The sequence below is a fragment of the Dama dama genome, chromosome 30 (assembly GCF_033118175.1).
Source record: "Dama dama isolate Ldn47 chromosome 30, ASM3311817v1, whole genome shotgun sequence".
Classification (NCBI taxonomy): domain Eukaryota; kingdom Metazoa; phylum Chordata; class Mammalia; order Artiodactyla; family Cervidae; genus Dama; species Dama dama.
In genome coordinates, this window is record NC_083710.1 from 74,906,649 (window position 1) to 74,925,567 (window position 18,919).

The following is an 18,919-nucleotide window of genomic DNA, read 5'->3' on the forward strand; positions in this document are numbered from 1 at the left end:
ATATTGTTGATGTGATTAAAAATCGGTGCAGTCACAGTATGGAATTGCAGAACAGTATGGAAATTCCAGAAAGAACAACAGTATGGAGATTACTCAAAAAAACTAAAAATAGAGTTGCCATATTATCCAGCAATCCCACTCCTGGGAATATCCCCAGACAAAACTATAATTCAAAAAGATACATGCATCCCTGTGTTCATAGCAGCAGTACTAATACCCAAGATGTGAAAGCAACCTAAATGCCTGCTGGCAGATGAACAGATAAAGAAGATGGAATGTGTGTATACACATATACATACATCTTCTTTATCTATTCATTCATCTAGGTTTGTGATACATACATATATAGACAAATACATCATTAGTGATGTTGAGCATCTTTTCATGTGGCTGTTGGCCATCTGTACGTCTTCTTTGAAGAAATGTCTGTTCAGTTCTTATGCCCATTTTCTATTGAGTTGTATGTTTTTTTTTTGTTTGTTTGTTTATGAGTTGTAAGAACTTTTCATATATTTTGGAAATCAATCTGTTGTCAGTCTCATTGTTTACAACTATTTTCTCCTACTCCATAGATTGTCTTTTCACTTTGTTTATGGTTTCCTTCACTCTGCAAAAGCTTTTAAGTTGCTTAGGTCCCACTTTTTTACTTTTGCTTTTGCTTCCATCACTCTAGGTTAAATTTCTCATCTTTAAAGCAAGTCTAACTTTGTGTACAGTCTTCCCAGGTGGCGCTAATGATAAAGAACCCACCTGCCAATGCAGGAGCCTCAGGAGATGTGGGTTCAATTCTTTTTTTTTTTTTTTTTGAATTTTTATTTTTTTTTTCATTTATTTTTATTAGTTGGAGGCTAATTACTTTACAATATTGTAGTGGCTTTTGTCACTACATGAATCAGCCATGGATTTACATGTATTCCCCATCCCGATGGGGTTCAATTCTTGAGTCTGGAAAATTTCCCTGGAGAAGGAAATGGAAATCCACTCCAGTAGTCTTGCCTGGAAAATCCCATAGACAGAGGAGCCTGGCAGATTACAGTCCATGGCATTGCAAAGAGTCGGACACAACTGAAGCAACTGAATACGCATGCAACTTTGTGTACATATTGGCAGGTATATTATCAAAGTTAAAGAGTACTGGAGAGTTAAGATTTCTGCTTTTTGATTAATTGAATAATGAATTTTCTCTCCCCTTGTCCTCTCAGAAATCACCCTAAACAGCAAGGATATTGGGAGATAAAAAATAAGGGCAATCCTTGATGAAATCAGGAGTCATTTGAAACTTCAAAAGACAAAAAAATCTCAACAGGCTGCCTTAGGCAACAGGATCCAATCAGCTGTGGCAAGACAGACAGAGGCTACCTAAGGAAACTAGATCTCAGCTATCATGAGTGAGCAGTTCTCCAACTAACTGGTGAATTCTAAGGTATTTCAATGAGGTATCATTAAAAAATCACTGTGTGTGAAGCATATACACTGTCAAGGACCTTAGAGAAGAGAAATTCTGAAATGCAAGCATCATTGTAACCACCCATCTCTGCAGGCTAGAGAATATTCATTCTCAATTTCTCCCTAACTTGCTTATCCTCTCTGTCTCTCTCTCTCTCTTTTGGTTGTAAGAAGTTTCTGTGCTAAATAGAGAGAATCCCCTCTAGCTGAAAGTGATGCCCTGCAAATATTAATATATGACATAGGAAAAAAAATCACTTAATCCAAAGGAGAGTAGAAGGAATAACAATAATAATAAAGTAGTATAGGATCTATAAAATACACAAATAATGTGCTCCCTGGACCAGCTCTGTGACCTTAGATGAACCCTTGACCCAATCACCTCATCCATGATGTAGGATTAAGAAAAAAAGACCGTCATGAGAATAAAGTGAAATCATACATGCAAGAACTGTGTAAAATAAAATATAAAAAACTACACAAATAGTCGGACATGACTGACTGAACAACAACAACAACACACAAATGTAGTTTGTGTATATTTCCTGGAGAAGGAAATGGCAACCCACTCCAGTATTCTTGTGTGGAGAACCCCATGAACAGTATGAAAAGGCACAAAGTATGACACCAGAAGATGAGCCCCTCAGGTTAGAAGCTGTCCAATAAACTACTGGGGAAGAGGGGAAGACACTGTTAATAGCTCCAGAAAGAATGAAGCGCTGGGCCAAAGTGGAAACGATGCTCAGTAGTGGATGCATCTGCTGGGGAAAGTGAAGTTTGATGCTATAAAGAACAATATTGCATAGGAACCTGGAATGTTAGGTCCATAACTCAAGGTAAATTCAAAGTGGTCAAACAGGAGATGGCAGAGTGAACATCAACATTTTAGAAGTCAGTGAACTAAACTGGAAAGGAATGGGTGAATCTAATTCAGATGACCATTATATCTACAACTGTGGACAAGAATCCCTTAGAACAAATGGAGTAGCCCTCGTGGTCAACAAGAGCCCAAAATGTAGTACTTGGGTGTAATCTCAAAAATAACAGAATGATCTTGGTTCATTTCCAAAGCAAACCATTCAACATGTAATCCAAGTCTATGACCTAACCACTGATGCCAAAGAAGCTGAAGCTGACTGGTTCTATGAAGACCTACAAGACCTAGAACTAACATTAAAAAAAAAAAAAAAGTATCCTTTTCATCATAGGGGATTGGAATGCAAAGATAGGAAGTCAAGAGATACCTGAAGTAATAGGCAAGTTTGGCCTTGGAGTACCAAATGAAGCAGGACAAAGGCTAACAAAGTTTTGCCAAGAGAACATATTGGTCATAGCAAACACCATTTTCCAATAGCCCAACAGATGACTGTGCACATGGACATCACCAGCTGTTCAAAATTGAAATCAGATTGATTATGTACTTTGCAGCCAAAGATGGAGAAGCTCTATATGGTCAGCAAGACAAGAGCTGACTGTGACTCAGGTTGTCAGCTGCTTATTGTAAAATTCAGACTTAAATAGAAGCAAGTAGAGAAAGTCACTAGGCAATTCAGCTATGACCTAAATCAAATCTCTTATAATTATACAGTGGAGGTGATGAGTAGATTCAAAGGATAAGATCTGGTAGACAGAGAGTCTGAAGAACTAAGAATGGAGGTTTGTAACTGTGTATGGGAGGCAGTGACCAAAACTATCCCAAAGAAAAAGAAATGCAAGAAGGCAAAGTGTTTGTCTGAGGAGGCTTCACAAATAGCCAAGGAAAGAAGAGAAGCAAAAGGCAAAGGAGAAGGGAAAGATATACCCAACTGAATGCAGAGTTTCCACAGAATAACAAGGAGAGAAAAGAAGGTCTTCTTAAATGAACAATGCAAAGAAATGGAGGAAAAGAACAGAATGGGAAAGACTAGAAATCTCTTCAAGAAAATTGGTGATATCAACGGAACATTTCATGCCAGGGTGGGTATGATAAAGGACAGAAAACTCGAGGACCTAACAGAAGCAGAAGAGACTGAGAAGAGGTGGCAAGAATACACAGAAGAACTCTACAAGAAAGGTCTTCACAATCCAGATAACCACAATGGTGTGGCCACTCGCCTAGAATTAGATATCCTGGAGTGTGAAGTTGGTGGGTTTTAGGAAGAATTACTATGATCAAAACCAGTGAAGGTGATGGAATTCCAGCTGAGCTATTTAAAATCTTAAAAGACACTGCTGCTAAAGTGCTGCACTCAATAGGGAAAATTTGGAAAACAGCAGTTGCCACAGGACTGGAAAATGTCAATTTTCATTCTAATCCCAAAGAAGAGAAGTACCAAACAATGTTAAAATTACTGCACAGTTGTGCTCATTTCCCATGATAGCAAGGTTATACTCAAAATCCTTCAAGCTAGGCTTCTGCAGTACATGAACCAAGAACTCACAGACATACAAGATGGATTTAGAAAAGGCAGAGGAACAAGAGATCAAATTGCCAACATTTGTTGGATCATGGAGAAAGCAAGAGAGTTCCAGTAAAACATCTACTTCTGCTTCATTGACTACACTAAAGCCTTTGATGATGTGGATCACAACAAACTATAGAAAATTCTTTAAGAGATGGAAGTACTAGTCCACTTTACCTGCCTCCTGAGAAACCTGTATGCAGGTCCAGAAGCAACAGTTGGAACCAGACATGGAAAAATAGACTGGTTCAAAACTGGAAAAGGAGTACATCAAGACTGTATATTGTCACTCTGTTTATTTAACTTAAATGCAGAGTACACCATGTGAAATGCCAGGTTGGGTGAGTCACAAGTTGGAATCAAGAATGCCGGGAGGAATAACAACAATCTCAGATAGGCAGATGATACCATTCTAATGGCAGTAAGTGGAGAGAAGCTAAAAGAGCCTCTTGATGAAGGTGAAAAAGGAGAGTGAAAAGCTGGTTTGCCACTCAACATTAAAAACAGTAAGATAATCACATCCTGTCCCATCACTTCATTGCAAATAGACAGGGTAGACATGGAAGCAGTGACAAATTTTATTTTCTTGGGCTCCAAAATCACTGCAGACAATGACTACAGTCAAGAAATTAAAAGAAACTTGCTCCTTGGAAGGACAGCTATGACAAATCTAGACAGCATATAGAAAAACAGAGACATCACTTTGCCCAGAAAAGTCCATATAGTCCAAGTGACAGCTTTTCCAATTGTCATGTATGGATGTGAGAGTTAGTCCATAAAGAAGGCTGAGCCCTAAAGAATTAATGCTTTTGAATCATGGTGCTGGAGAAGACTTTAGAGAGCTCCTTGGCCTGCAAAGAGATTAAACCAGTCAGTCCTAAAGGAAATCAATCCTGAATATCCATTGGAAAGACTGATGTTGAAGCTGAAGCTCCAATACTTTGGCTACCTGATTTGAAGATCCAACTCTTCGGAAAAGACTGCTGCTGGGAAAGATTGAATGCAAAAGAAGAGAGTAGCAGAGTATGAGATGGTTAGACAGCATCACCGACTCAATAGATTGAGCAAACTCCAGGAGATAGTAGAGAACAGAGGAGCCTGGCATGCTATAGTCCACGGGGTCACAAAGAGTCAGATATAACCTAGCAACTGAACAACAACAACACACAAATGTAGCTTACCAATAAATATTGTTAAATTAGTTGCAAGATTGTTACACCAGGGATCAACAAGCTTTCTAATTCTATGACCTATGCCTCTTTTTACATGAATATTACACTTGATTTGAAACACTTACAGAAAGAATAGATTTCTAATTCTGTGTCTGCTGCAAACTAGCATAATATTAATTATGTCTATAGAGCCACTAATATATATGACTTATGAGGGCAAAGTGATGTCTCTCCTTTTCCATATGCTGTCTAGGTTTGTCATATATTTCCTTCCAAGGAGCAAGCATGTTTTAATTTCCTGACTGACCACAGTGATTTTGGAGACCAAGAAAATAAAATCTGTCACTGTTTTCACTTTTACTCTTTCTATTTACAATGAAGTGATGGGACAGGATGCCATGATCTTAGTGTTTTAATGATGAGTGGCAATGTATATGGTTATGTATATAAGGCCACCTTCCTCTCAAGGGATTTCCTCTTCTATTAAATAAATGTGTTGAAGCCAATATCTTATGTTATCTGGACCCATCTAGAATTCAGTAACCTATTTCTCACTACTCAATGTTTGATTACATGTAATGAAAACACATTTTTAAATTGAGGATTTTGACACATAGTTGGGATATATCTCTCTGATGTGAAATGCCTAAGGTCAAATGAACAAAAGAGTTTGTGGGATTTCTGGCTGTTTTGTGACTAGGTTTACAGGGAATCACAAATGCTTGTCATGTCTGAGGAGGGAAGCTCTGAATAGGAGACACTATACTGGATGAAAGTGCTCTATGATTTTCAGGCATAAAAAATATAGGGCTCCAAGTTCAGTTTCCTTACATTTGCATACAATGTAAGTACTTCTGAAAAGCTCAGAACACAATCTTTGTTGTCCCCAATCTAGGCTTGAACAAGCCAACTTTGTCAACTCTTCCAATAGCTCTGTGATCATGGACAATTTCCTACCTGCAATTGTAGAGGCATTTCACACACAGAAAGTAATAAAGCAAAGACTGAGCAAGCAGACAGTATCATCACAGGAGGGGAGATCTCTAGAGTGCTAAATAGAGGTTTTGGTAGAGAAAAAAGAACAACGCTCTAACTGTGCGTAATACTAAACAACAAAGACTTATGGAGAAAATGGTATTAGTATCATGTAGGATTTTTCTTCACAAATTAGAAAACAGAGGTGACCTATACCTTTCCCCAGTAGATCTTTCTAGATCCCATGAACACTATTTCACGTTTCTCCCCTCCAACTCTCAAATTTCCTAGCTATTCCTTGATAGCACTTACATCCAAAATGTACTGATAGCCAAAACAATCTTGAGAAAGAAGAATGGAACTGTAGTAATCAACCTTCCTGACTTCAGACTACAAAGCTAACGTCATCAGACAGCATAGTACTGGCATAAAAACAGAAATGCAGACCAGTGGAAAAGGATAGAAAGCCCAGAGATAAACCCACGCACCTGTGGGCATGTTATCTTTAATAAAGGATGCAAGAACATACAATGGAGAAAAGATAGTTTCTTCAATGAGTGGTGCTGGGAAAACTGGACATCTACATATAAAAGAATGAAATTAGAACACCCCCTAACACAATACATAAAAAGAAACTCAAAATGGATTAAAGACCTAAATGCAGGACCAGAAACTATAAAAACTCTTAGAGGAAAACACAGGCAGAACACTCTTTGACAAGATTCTCTATGACCTGCCTCTTAGAGTAATGGAAATAAAAGCCAAAGTAAACAAATGGCACCTACTTAAAAGCTTTTGCACAGTGAAGGAAACTATAAGCAAGGTGAAAAGACAACCCTCAGAATGGGAGAAAATCATAGCAAATGTAACAACTAAGAAAGGATTATCCTCCAAAATATATAAGCAGCTCATTCAGCTCAATAATAAAAAAAATAAACTACCCAATCAAAAATTGGTTAGAAAACCTAAACAGACACTTCTCCAAAGAAGATATACAAATGGCTAATAAACATATGAAGAGAAGCTTACCATCTCTAATTATTAGAGAAATGCAAATCAAAAGTACAATGAGTTATCACATCACACTGTTCAGAAAGGCCATCATCAAAAACTCTACAAACAAATGCTGGAGATTGTGTGAACCAAAGGGAACTCTCTCGCACTCTTGGTGGGAATGTAAACTGATATGGCCACTATGGAGAACAGTATGGAGATTCCTCAGAAAACTATGAATAAACTACCATATGACCCAAAAATCCCACTACTTGGTATATACACTGAGGTACGGTTTTATCATTGAAAAATACACATGTACCCCAATGTTCACTGAAGAACTATTTACAATAGCTAGGACATAAAAGCAACCTAGATGTCCATCAATGGATGAATGGATACAGGGATTGTGGTACATATACACAATATTACTCAGCCATAAAAAGGGATGCATCTGACTCAGTTCTAGTGAGGTGGATGAACCAAGAACATATTAAACAGAGTGAAATAAGTCAGAAGGAGAAAAACAAATATCATATATTAGTGTATATATATGGAATCTAGAAAGATGGTATTGATAAACCTATCTGCAGAGCAGCAATGGAGATGCAGACATAGCCAGTGGAAATTTGCAGTATGATGCAGGGAGCTCAAATCCGCTGCTCTGTGACAACTTAGCAGAATGGAATGTGGTGGGAGGTGGGAAGGAGACTCAAGAGAGAGGGTACATATGCATACCTATGGCTGGTCCATGTTGATATACAGCAGAAATCAACACAATATTGTAAAGCAATTATCATCCAATTAAAAATAAATTTAAATTTGAAAAAATGTACTGAGCACCTATCAGAATGAAATGTAAATGATCTGCAGAGTGTTCTATGCTCTGTAAGAATCTAAAGCCAGAGGCCAACCACCTGGACTCTGCAATACAAAATCTCTCTCATGCACACATGACTGCACACATTCTGACCCCACCCCCAGCACTGCTGCAGATTCTCAGCAGATCTGCCTTCAACCTACAAAGTATTATTAACACTCAGTCATGACACTTAGGAGGAGGCAATGGCAACCCACTCCAGTACTCTTGCCTGGACAATCCCATTGACGGAGGAGCCTGATAGGCTGCAGTCCATGGGGTTGCACAGAGTCGGGCATGACTGAAGAGATTTAGCAGCAGCAGCAGCAGCAGCATGATGCTTAGTCTCCAGAGGCTTCTGACTGAAAAGGGCACAGAGTGCTTGTTACCAGATGCCTGGTGGAGATCAGGTGAAGAGTGTGAACCCTGGAGACAAATTTTAATTACAACTTCCTGCAGCAGCCTCACCTGTTTGGCTCTTTCAGTGAGGGCAGTGACCTCAGCCTCACCCAGTTGTTGTACCATCTTGTAAAATAGGCTATTACTGTTTTGCAGCAAATCATGTGGTGGACTATATTCTTTCATTGTCCCTGAATCCAAAACCTGTTAATCAGCAGAAAGAAACCCATTAGCAGCATGCAATGTATCCCAGCAACATACTGTAATTCAGACAATATTTTAGAAAGGGACATGAGGAGAAGAATGGAGAGAATCTATTTAGGTGGTAGGCCTTGTGGTGTGTAAATGGTTTGATTACCTTGTTTTACCAGGCAAAGTCCTAATGAAACTGTGCAACCTCAGATTGGGACTTGAACCCCCGGTCTTTTAGTTAGAATCACTCACCTGGTATCTGGATGTACTGAAGTTCAGGTGCTTTATGTCTCCGCTCAGAAAAAATTCAGTGAGAGACAAAGTGATAGGTAAGAAGTGGATTTATTTAGTGAGATAAAGATTCTATTGTATCTCTATTGTATACTTGATAAGAATGTGTTCCAATAAAACACTTATTAGTCAAAAAGTTCACTCTCAGTACTTATATTATACAGAAGCCTTAATAATATATTCTAGAATATTGGTCCAGATTTCTTTTTCACCTTACTGTAGCAAGAATCACAAAATATTAGGAAAACTACCTTCTTACAGTGTTTTCATGACAGATTCTTCTATTTCAGCTAAATTTTATTGAGGCTTCATTTTCAAATAATTCACTGATTTAGCTATTACTATGTTTTGTTTCCCTGGAGAAGGAAATGACAACCCATTCCAGTATTCTTGGCTGGAAAATCCCATGGACAGAGGAGCCTGGCAGGCCACAGTCCTTGGGGTCACAAAGATTTGGACAAGACTGAGTGACTGAATACACACATACAGATTCTATAGACAGACTCTGCAGGCCATCTCAAAAGGCAAGAGTGGCTATAGCAGAAACATACTCAAGGGACAGAGTGTGGATCATCTCAGAAGGTGAGAGGCCCTGAAATATGGTGGGATTAGTTTTTATGGTCTGGCTAATTTTATAAGCTAATGAGTGGGAGGATTATCCAACTATTTTGGGAAACTGGCAGGGATATCCAGAAACTGGGCAACCACCCACCTTTTCATCCTTTTATGGTCAGCCTTGTAACTGTCATAGCACCCGTGCGTGTGTCAGTTATTACTAGCATACTAATGTATTACAATGAGCATATAATGAGGTCAAGGTCTACGGAGTCGAATCTTCCACCATCTTGTATCTAGTTTGCTCTGATCAGTTTATATCATATCCTCAAAGGCTACCTCAGTCTTTTAAAGGTTGTGGCCTGTCCCCTTCCCTCTTGTCCCACTAGGCTGAACTTTTATTGTTATATATTAGGAAAGGAAGAAAATGAAAGCTTTAGACTATGATTAGGGGCACTCAGCAGTCTGTAGCATTTTATATTTGCCAAGGGCATTTAGGGTTGATATCATTAGTTAGTGTTTTTAGCTCAGACTCTTGAGTTTTGAGGGCTATTTATACAGGCATTCGAAGTTTAGAGATTTCTTGATTCAAAAATTAAACTCAATTTAGCTAAAAAGTAAGTTTATGTCATATAAACCAGATGGCAATGAAAACACTGCAAATTAATTGTCAAGTTGGTTTGATAGAGCCTGAGCAATATTTGGGGGAAAAGGATTCTGAAATTTCCTTAGAGTCCTGGAGTATGTCAGCTGCTAAAAGAGAACAAAAGAATCATGATGGTGTGATCACTCACCTAGAGCCAGACATCCTGGAATGTGAAGTCAAATGGGCCTTAGGAAGCATCACTATGAACAAAGCTAGTGGAGGTAATGGAATTCCAGTTGAGCTATTTTAAATCCTAAAAGATGATGCTGTGAAAGTGCTGCACTCAGTGTGCCAGCAAATTTGGAAAACTTAGCAGTGGTCACAGGACTGGAAAATGTCAGTTTTCATTCCAATCACAAAGAAGGGCAAAGCCAAAGAATGCTCAAACAACTGCACAATTGCACTCATCTCACATGCTAGCAAAGTAATGTTCAAAATTCTTCAAGCCAGGCTTCAACAGTAGGTAAACTGTGAAACTCTAGATGTTCAAGCTGAATTGAGAAAAAGCAGAGGGAACAGAGATCAAACTGCCAACATCTGCTGGATCATCAAAAAAGCAAGAGAGCTCCAGAAAAACATCTACTTCTGCTTTATTGACTATGCCAAAGCCTTTGAATGTGTGGATCACAACAAACTGTGGAAAATTCTTCAAGAGATGGGAATACCAGACAACCTGACCTGCCTCCTGAGAAATCTGTATGCAGATTTTCAAGCACTTTTAAGAAAATTAAATGTGCATTAATTTTTTTAAACACCATGCAGGTCAGGAAGCAACATGGAACTGGACATGGAACAATAGACTGGTTCCAAATCAGGAAAGGAGTACGTCAAGGCTGTATATTGTCACTCTGCTTATTTAACTCATATGCAGTTTACATCATGAGAAAAGCTGGGATGGATGAAGCACAAGCTGGAATCAAGATTGCCAGGAGAAGTATCAATAACCTCAGATATGCAGATGACACCACCCGTATGGAAGAAAGTGAAGAAGAACTAAAGAGCCTCTTGATGAAAGTGAATGAGGAGAGTGACAAAGTTGGCTTAAAACTCAACATTCAGAAAACTAAGATCATGGCGTCTGGTCCCATCTCTTCATGGCAAATAGACGGGAAAGGAATGGAAGCTGTGTCAGACTTTATTTTTCTGGGCTCCAAAATCACTGCAGAAGGTGACTGCAGCCATGAAATTAAAAGACGCTTTCTCCTTGGAAGAAAAGTTTTGACCAACCTAGACAGCATATTTAAAAGCAGAGACATTACTTTGCAACAGAGGTCCATCTAGTCAAAGACATGGTTTTTCCAGTAGTCATTTATGGATGTGAGAGTTGGACTATAAAGAAAGCTGAGCGCTGAAGGATTGATGCTTTTGAACTGTGGTGTTGGAGGAGACACTTGAGAGTCCCTTGGACTGCAAGGAGATCCAACTAGTCCAATCTAAAGGAAATAAGCCCTGAATATTCATTGGAAGGACTGATGCTGAAGCTGAAACTCCAATACTTTGGCCATCTGATGTGAAGAACTGACTCATTTGAAAAGACCCTGATGCTGGGAAAGATTGAACATGGGATTAGAACAGGATGACAGAGGATGAGATGGTTGATCACTGACTCAATGGACAAGAGTTTGAGTAAACTCCAGGAGTTGGTGATGGACAGGGAGGCCTGTGTGCTGCAATCCATGGTGTTGCAAAGAGTTGGACATGACTGAGTGATTGAAATGAACTGAAAAGAGCACTGAATCTCTTGTCAGAGAGGTTAAGATGCTTCTTGAATTTGGCTGTGGTTGTAGTTTATTATTCTGAGAGTGAAAGGCTGGCAAAAAGAGCTGCTACTTAAGCAGCTTTAGCAGAGCTGCTTTGCATAGAAGAAATCTATAGAAATCCAGTTTTCTCTTTGGATAAGACTAAAGATGCAAGAAAGAAATTGGGCTCCAAATTCCAGTGATCACAGCCTGGCAGAGCACACGGCGAAGCCCAGTCTGAATTGCTAAGGATCTGAATCTTTTTTGTAACAATTTATCTTTCCTTGCTTCTTTCTCTTTTTCCTACTACCTACCTTTCAGCCACTTTATTGCTCATTAATATGCCCACTAACCGTAAACTGAAAGGGAGAGGAAGGGGCTCTTAACTCTGCCTTTCTACCCATTGGTGGCTTTGCTTAATAGTTTCAGAGGGAAGGAAGAGTCTGAAACAATTGGCCTAAATGATGTACCTAGGAAAACAGTTTTGATGTTAAGTGGTTTCCTGGTGGCTTAGACAGTAAAGAAAATGCCTGAAATACAGGAGACCCAGGTTCCATCCCTGGGTTGGGAAGATCCCCCAGAGTAGAGAATGGCTACACACTCCAGTATTCTTGCCTGGAGAAATCCCATGGACAGAGGAGCCTGGCGAGCTACAGTCCATGGGGTTGCAAAGAGTCAGGCATGACTGAGTGACCAACACTACTACTACCACTACTAGAGTAAATGTATCTTAAGAAAATACACTGAAACTAAGAAGACACAGGTTGCTTTTCACATCTAGGTATTGTACTTAATCCATCCTATGTTATTTAGTGGGAAATGTTTATTAAGTCTCATAAAGGCCATTTTCCCACTAATCTTTTGTTAACTGCTAAGAGCAGCTTTCTCAAAAAAGCTCAAGAATAACTGAATCTGCCACATCCACCTAATTATTAAAATGTCCTATAATTTGGCATGCCAATTTAGATGCCCTAAATGTACAATTTTACTTAAACATGGGACATATAACTACTCCTCTTGACATTGAAGAAGAAAAAACAAAATTTTAAAACACAGGTCTCTCTCATGCCAAAGACTAAGTAAATAAGTACATGAAGTTGGGGCAGGAGACAGATGGGCTGCAGGCTGCCCAGCTGGAGTTTGTCCTCTCTGGACAGACACTCCAAGAAGAAGACAATAGCAGGAGGGAGGAGAAGCTGAGCTCTGCCCAGATAAAAGATAAACAGACCACATTTTCTCATTCTCAAGGTCAAGGAGACCTTCCTACCTACACAAGTGCAGAAATGTTCCTTGGGCATCAAAAACGGAGGGGTCACCACCCCACTGTAGGCTTTGTCAACCTACCCATAAGCCTCTTCTCTAGGATCCATCTTGGCTAAGGGATGTATGCACACACATGGGAGGACCTTGAGATAAACCAAGTACAGACTCAGAGTCAGATAAAACAAGATGATTGTCCAAAGGAAACCCAGAAAAAAAATGCCCCATATAAGTGATTTTAACTATCACAAGTGTACTAGAGTTTTTCTGAGCCTGCCTATGTGACTATCTACATGTTATCATTTTCCCTCCTACAGAGAACTTTACTCGTTTCACTACTTTCCATCTGCTTGTGTAAATTCATTTATACAAAGTCAGAAGTCCAGGGCCTTGTCACTGGCTACTGGCCCGCGAGGCCTAGTGCCTGGCATTCAGAGCTTTCTATGCCTCTGCCTGACTTCAATCTCTGTCCAGGGACCCAAAATCCTTCTTCAAGCTGCTTCAGGCTGAGGCCACCTGAGGTTAAAAGGTTCATTACTTCATACAATGAACAACTTCACATTCTGCAAAAGCAACAACTTTTAAAAATCACCACTTCAGAGTTGGTAAAGATGAGTTCTCTGACTATAAAGACTTTATATATTTTAATGAAAATATTATTAATATTTTGTCCTTATCCAACTTTCTACTTTATTTATTCAAATTTGAATAAATAGTAAATCTTCCAATTTCTCTCACATTGTCTAAAACACATAAATGCCACTGAGATGAGTAATTCTTACATTTGGCTAATATCTAAAATACTCAAAGCCAGAAAAAAATTTTAATGCTCTCAAAAAAAAATAGAGGATTAATAATACAAATAGTAGAAAGATCATTTTAGTCAAAATACTTTGAGCCTTTTAAGTATTAGTGCCTACTAAAAATTGGCACTTGCCTTCTGCTTCTACAGGAACTAGGTCACAAACCCACTTCAGTCACTGACCTTCAACACATCCTCAAAGAAATACAGGGTGGAGACTCGAAATGAGACACTCTGTGCCCTGGGAAAAATTGGCAGAATAGGCCTTCAGATACTTAGGTACTTTTATGAGAAGATTTTTGTGACCCCAATTCTTGCATCTTCTCATATCTAGCCCAATTCTTGCATCTCCTCATATCTAGAAAAGCACTAAAATCATTAACAGCAATATCTGCTCTTCATGATTAGCAACAAGCCTCTGCCAAAGGATGTACTTGACTGCACATACCCTCCTTCACAATGACATATAACAATGACCTTTCCCTCTACTCTTTGAAGCAGTTTCTCAGAGCGATCTGGAATGCTGTCTCCCGGGCCATAGTCCTCATTTTGCCCCATATGAAACAACTCACAATTCTCACATTGTGCATTTTTTTGTTGTTGACATTACTAATTCACTATATGTTATAAGGGGACTTCTCAGTTTTAGGTGGGGGAATGCCAGAAGTATGATAGTTTGTTGCAGTGCTTGATAATTTATAAGAACCTAAAATTTAACTATTTTAACACTTTAAAAATGTGTTAAAATACAATATACTTCATTGATACTCTTTTGATAGGCATTAAAATAAAATACAGTACCTTAAAGTGAACTGCATTATTAATACAGCCTCAAGTGGACAGAGTCACAAGGTTTCAGAGATGGGATGCCCTTGCATATAAATAGAGTAACAAAGGCTACGGTGACCATCAGATCCATGAAATCATCCCATAACTAAAACAGCAGTCTTTGAATTTGAAATGGAAAATAAAAATAGCTGTGAGTTGAGTATTTACTGTTTCATATGCTTTATAATCACCATTGTTAATTCTCAAGAATGTCTCTCGAGAGTGGACAAACAAGGTTCATGATTTCCATCAATCCACTCTTCCATTTATTTCTTCTTTTTTTCCTTCCATATTCCCTATCCATTCATCCATCCTGTAAGCACTGAATATCTATCACCAAAGCACTGTTCTAGGAATGGGAGATTCAAATATGAGCAAGACATTTTATCAAGAAGTTCACGACCAGACACAGATGAAGACTGATATGCAGTTAAATACCTTGGCCAAGGCAGTAGAATCAGTAGATGGCAGAGCTGGGATTTGAATCTAGGACTGAACTTTCATTGCTTCCTCTGCATGTGAGTTACAAGTAAAAGACACTGTTAAATAACTTAGCATAAGAAGTAAAATAAGAGACATGAGAAGCTTAATATTCAATATTCTAAAATATCTTCCCATATGGATAATACCTCATATTAACTTTGTTTATAATTTAAGAAAATATGCATGTAAACATAAACATTTCTCCTGTCTACTTTTCAACTGTAATTTTATTATACTCAGGCACAAGTTGTTTACTGTGTGCCAGGTATATATTCACAGAAAAAGAAAACGAGTTTTATTTAACTTTCATGTTCAATAAATATGAAATGGCACACAGGCAAAACATATTTGAGGAAAATGAGCCAATTTTCATTAGTTTCTAAATTTATTCAGCAAACATTTACTGCATATTTAACTGCATTGATAGCACTATGCTAGATGCTCTAGAAGAGGAAAACACATATGTCAGGGAGCCTATACTGAAAGGAGAGGGAAAAGAAAATCCTTAAGTGTCTATAATGCAAGAAAAAAAATGCATGAGAAGGAGAAGTTGAGTAACAGAAGAGATGACTTCTGGCCAGAGGTTTGGAGGATAAGCTTCAAGGAGGACAGAGGGCAGAGAGCTGGGCCTTGAAGAATGGATAGCCTTGAACACACAGAAATGGAGGTGGGTTGGCAGACAGAGGTCATTCCAGACACAGGCAACCAAATGGACCAAGAGGGTTGGTTGCTAGCCTGGGATCTCCTTAAGAGCAGGTTTATATGGTTTTCCCTGATCACTTTGCATCTCAGGGCTCTGACATTGTACATGACAGGAGTCAGGCACACAGTGCATGCTGATTAAAAGTTAAAAACAAAGGAAACTAAATTCAGGGTATGACCGGGTGACTGCCCAATGGTGTAATTTGGCAAGAGTTTAGGATAAGATCAAGGAGGGAACAGATATAGCTGGCAAGGGAAGCAGCTGAGGCAGTGGGATACAGGGATGACAGGATTATGGATGTGGACTTGAAGGACTGCATGCCTGATGGTTGTGGGCAAGAGGGAGAGTGAAAGGGAAAATGAAAGACAAACAAGCCAGTGTTGAAAATAAAGGCTTGAAACTTATTGTCAAATGTTGGAAAAGAATAAAAAGAAAAGGGGCAGTCATAGAGGAGGGGGCACTGACAGGAACAGAGTGCAGTGTGGTCAAGGCTCATGTCAGGAGCTACGAGTTACACTGGAACATAGACTGAAAAAAAGCCAGGAATAGAATTTTACCAACTTAGCCTCTATGCTTACCAGTTTTGCCAAAGATTCTAGGTATTACAGAACACATAAACACAAAGCAACTCTAAATTTTATGTACAGAAAAATAGGTACAATTTCGAATTTTTTTAACATTTTATATCTATAAGAAAATGTTCCTATAATCTCTCACCCTTTCCCCATTCTTCCTGTAACCCAAGTTGAACTAAAATGAACCACACCTATAAGTTAGTGTGATAACAATCCCTTGATCCCAGAAACTCTCCAGGAATGCCAATCTCAAATCATTTGCCACTCTCCACTGGTTACAGAAAAATGCATTGAGGTAAGTCAGTCAGTTACCTGAGCTCAATGAAGATGTGTTTATTCCCCGGAGCCAGCACATGAGATCCCACCCATGACAAGGTCATGAGGAGAAGCCCTGACAAGCAAGGCAGATCAAGACTTCAGGGATTTTGAAAAGCTGCCCCAGTGCTCACCTTAAAGATGATATCTGTCTTTCTGATGCTTGCTATATTAGATTACTCCCTAATTTCTGTGACACAGGTAGAAGGCCTTCACCGATCTCTTTCCAAACAGAATCAACTTAGAACTTTAATTAATATGTCCCCCGGATGGTGGTATTCTGTAAGATTATCCAGGATGGAAGGAGTCTTTCAATCTAGACCCCTTTACTGGTATTCTAGTCTGCTTGGCAAATATGTACTAGTGCACATGACTGCTCACAACACTTTAATCATGAACAGCATAAAGAACCTGATCACACAAAAGGCCCTAATAGGCACGGAGCCCTTCAGGGGGTGAGGAAGCCCTACTAGAGAACACAAAAATATTATTCTAAAAGTGGTTATTGGATCAACGTTTGCTTGCTGTGTTTTTGCTCTTAATGTGCTGAGGTTGTGCAGTCGAAACTATTGTTAACATAGTTAAAGATTTAGAAAAATAAGAGTTTAGCTCTCGTGTGGAAACAATAAGATGATTGCTAATTTTAACCAGGAGTGCTGAACAGGGGCTACCTCACCAGAGTCCCAGAGTCTTTGTGTGATAAACCTTTTAAATAAATTTAGCTGATAACTTCTGGAAAAAGACTGACCTTTGTGTTAACAGGATTGTATTTGTACTATGTTGCAAGCTGCTGTACCATGAGACTGCAACTTTTCCGTTTTCTGTTAAGCTCAAGGCAACATAGAACAATAAAGAATAGATTACGGAAAACAGCTTTGCATTCACCTAGGTCATAAAATGTCAATAGGCTCCGAGGCCAGAAGATAATGTACACAAATCTACTATGGAAAAAGACTCTCATAAACAAAGAAGTATGCAGAAAACATCCTGGTTTTGTAAAGGGCAAACTGACGTAATGTTAAACTAACTCTGTATGCTTATCTTTCACCTCCCCTTAGAAATGTACTAACTTAGGGTATAAAGGCTACGGTGAAAAAATAAAGCGCAGCCAGACCCTGCTGCAACCCTAGTCTGGTCTCTCTCTCTCTCTCTCTCTCTCTCTCTCTCTCTCTCTCTCTCTCTCTCTCCTCTCTCTCTCTCTCTCTCTCTCTCTCTCTCTCTCTCTCTCTCTCTCTCGCAGATGCCGTTCATCCTGAGGGTATGAACTAAGGCTGGACTCCGGCAGTTTATGAGGCCTGTGTTATCATCTGCAGATTTTCCAGGTAGCTCTCTTAGACATAAAAATTAAATGGACCTATTGCATTTTCTTTTTTTTTAATTTTTACTTTATATGGGAGTATATTTACTTTTAATTTTTCATTACATTGGAATATAGTTGATTAATAATGTTGTGGTAGTTTCAGGTTTACAGCAAAGTGAATCAGTGATATATATATACATGTTTCCATTCTTTTTCAAAACTTTTTCCCATTCAAGTTATCATAGAACATTGAACAGAGTTTCCTATGCTATACAGTAGGTCCTTGTTGGCCATCTATTTTAAACAGAGCAGTATGTGCATGTCAGTCCCAAACTCTCAATCTATCCCTCCCTGCACAATTCCCCTGGGTAACCATAAATTTGGTCTCTGGTGTCTATGTTAGTGAGTCTGTTTCTGTTTTGTAAATAAGTTCATTTGTATCACTTTATTCTTTTAAGATTCTGCATGTAAGTGATATTATATGATATTTGTTTATCTCTGTCTGACTTACTTCATTTAATATGATCATTTCCTGGTCCATCCATGTTGCTACAACTGGCATTATTTCATTCTTTTTTATATCTAAGTAATAGTCCATTGTGGGCTTCTCTGGTGGCTCAGACAGTAAAGAATCTAGCTGCAACTCGGGAGGCCAGCGTTTGATCCCTGGGCTGGGAAAATCCCCTGAAGGAGGGCATGGCAACCCACTCCAGTATTCTTGCTGGCAGAATCCCCATGGACAGAGGAGACTGGCAGGCTATAGTCCATGAGGTCACAAAGAGTCAGATACAAATGAGTGACCAAGCACAGTACAGCACAATATTCCATTATATATATATGTATAACATCTTGTTTATCAATTCATCTGTCAATTGACATTTGGGTTGCTTCCATGTCTTGACTATTGTAAACAGTGTTTCAATGATCACTGGGGTGCAGGTATCC

At 38.9% G+C, this 18,919-nt stretch overlaps 1 protein-coding gene across 3 annotated transcripts in view; it reads right to left on the minus strand.

The window, feature by feature from the left end:
* The window catches only part of LOC133049412 (ATP-binding cassette sub-family C member 4-like), a 193,316-nt gene that overhangs the window by 5,007 nt on the left and 169,390 nt on the right, over window positions 1–18,919 (minus strand). For all 3 annotated transcript variants that reach the window (XM_061133403.1, XM_061133401.1, XM_061133402.1), the window contains exon 30: window positions 8,355–8,489. In XM_061133403.1, the coding sequence (XP_060989386.1) occupies window positions 8,355–8,489 (135 nt within the window). The remainder of the gene's footprint in view (window positions 1–8,354; window positions 8,490–18,919) is intronic.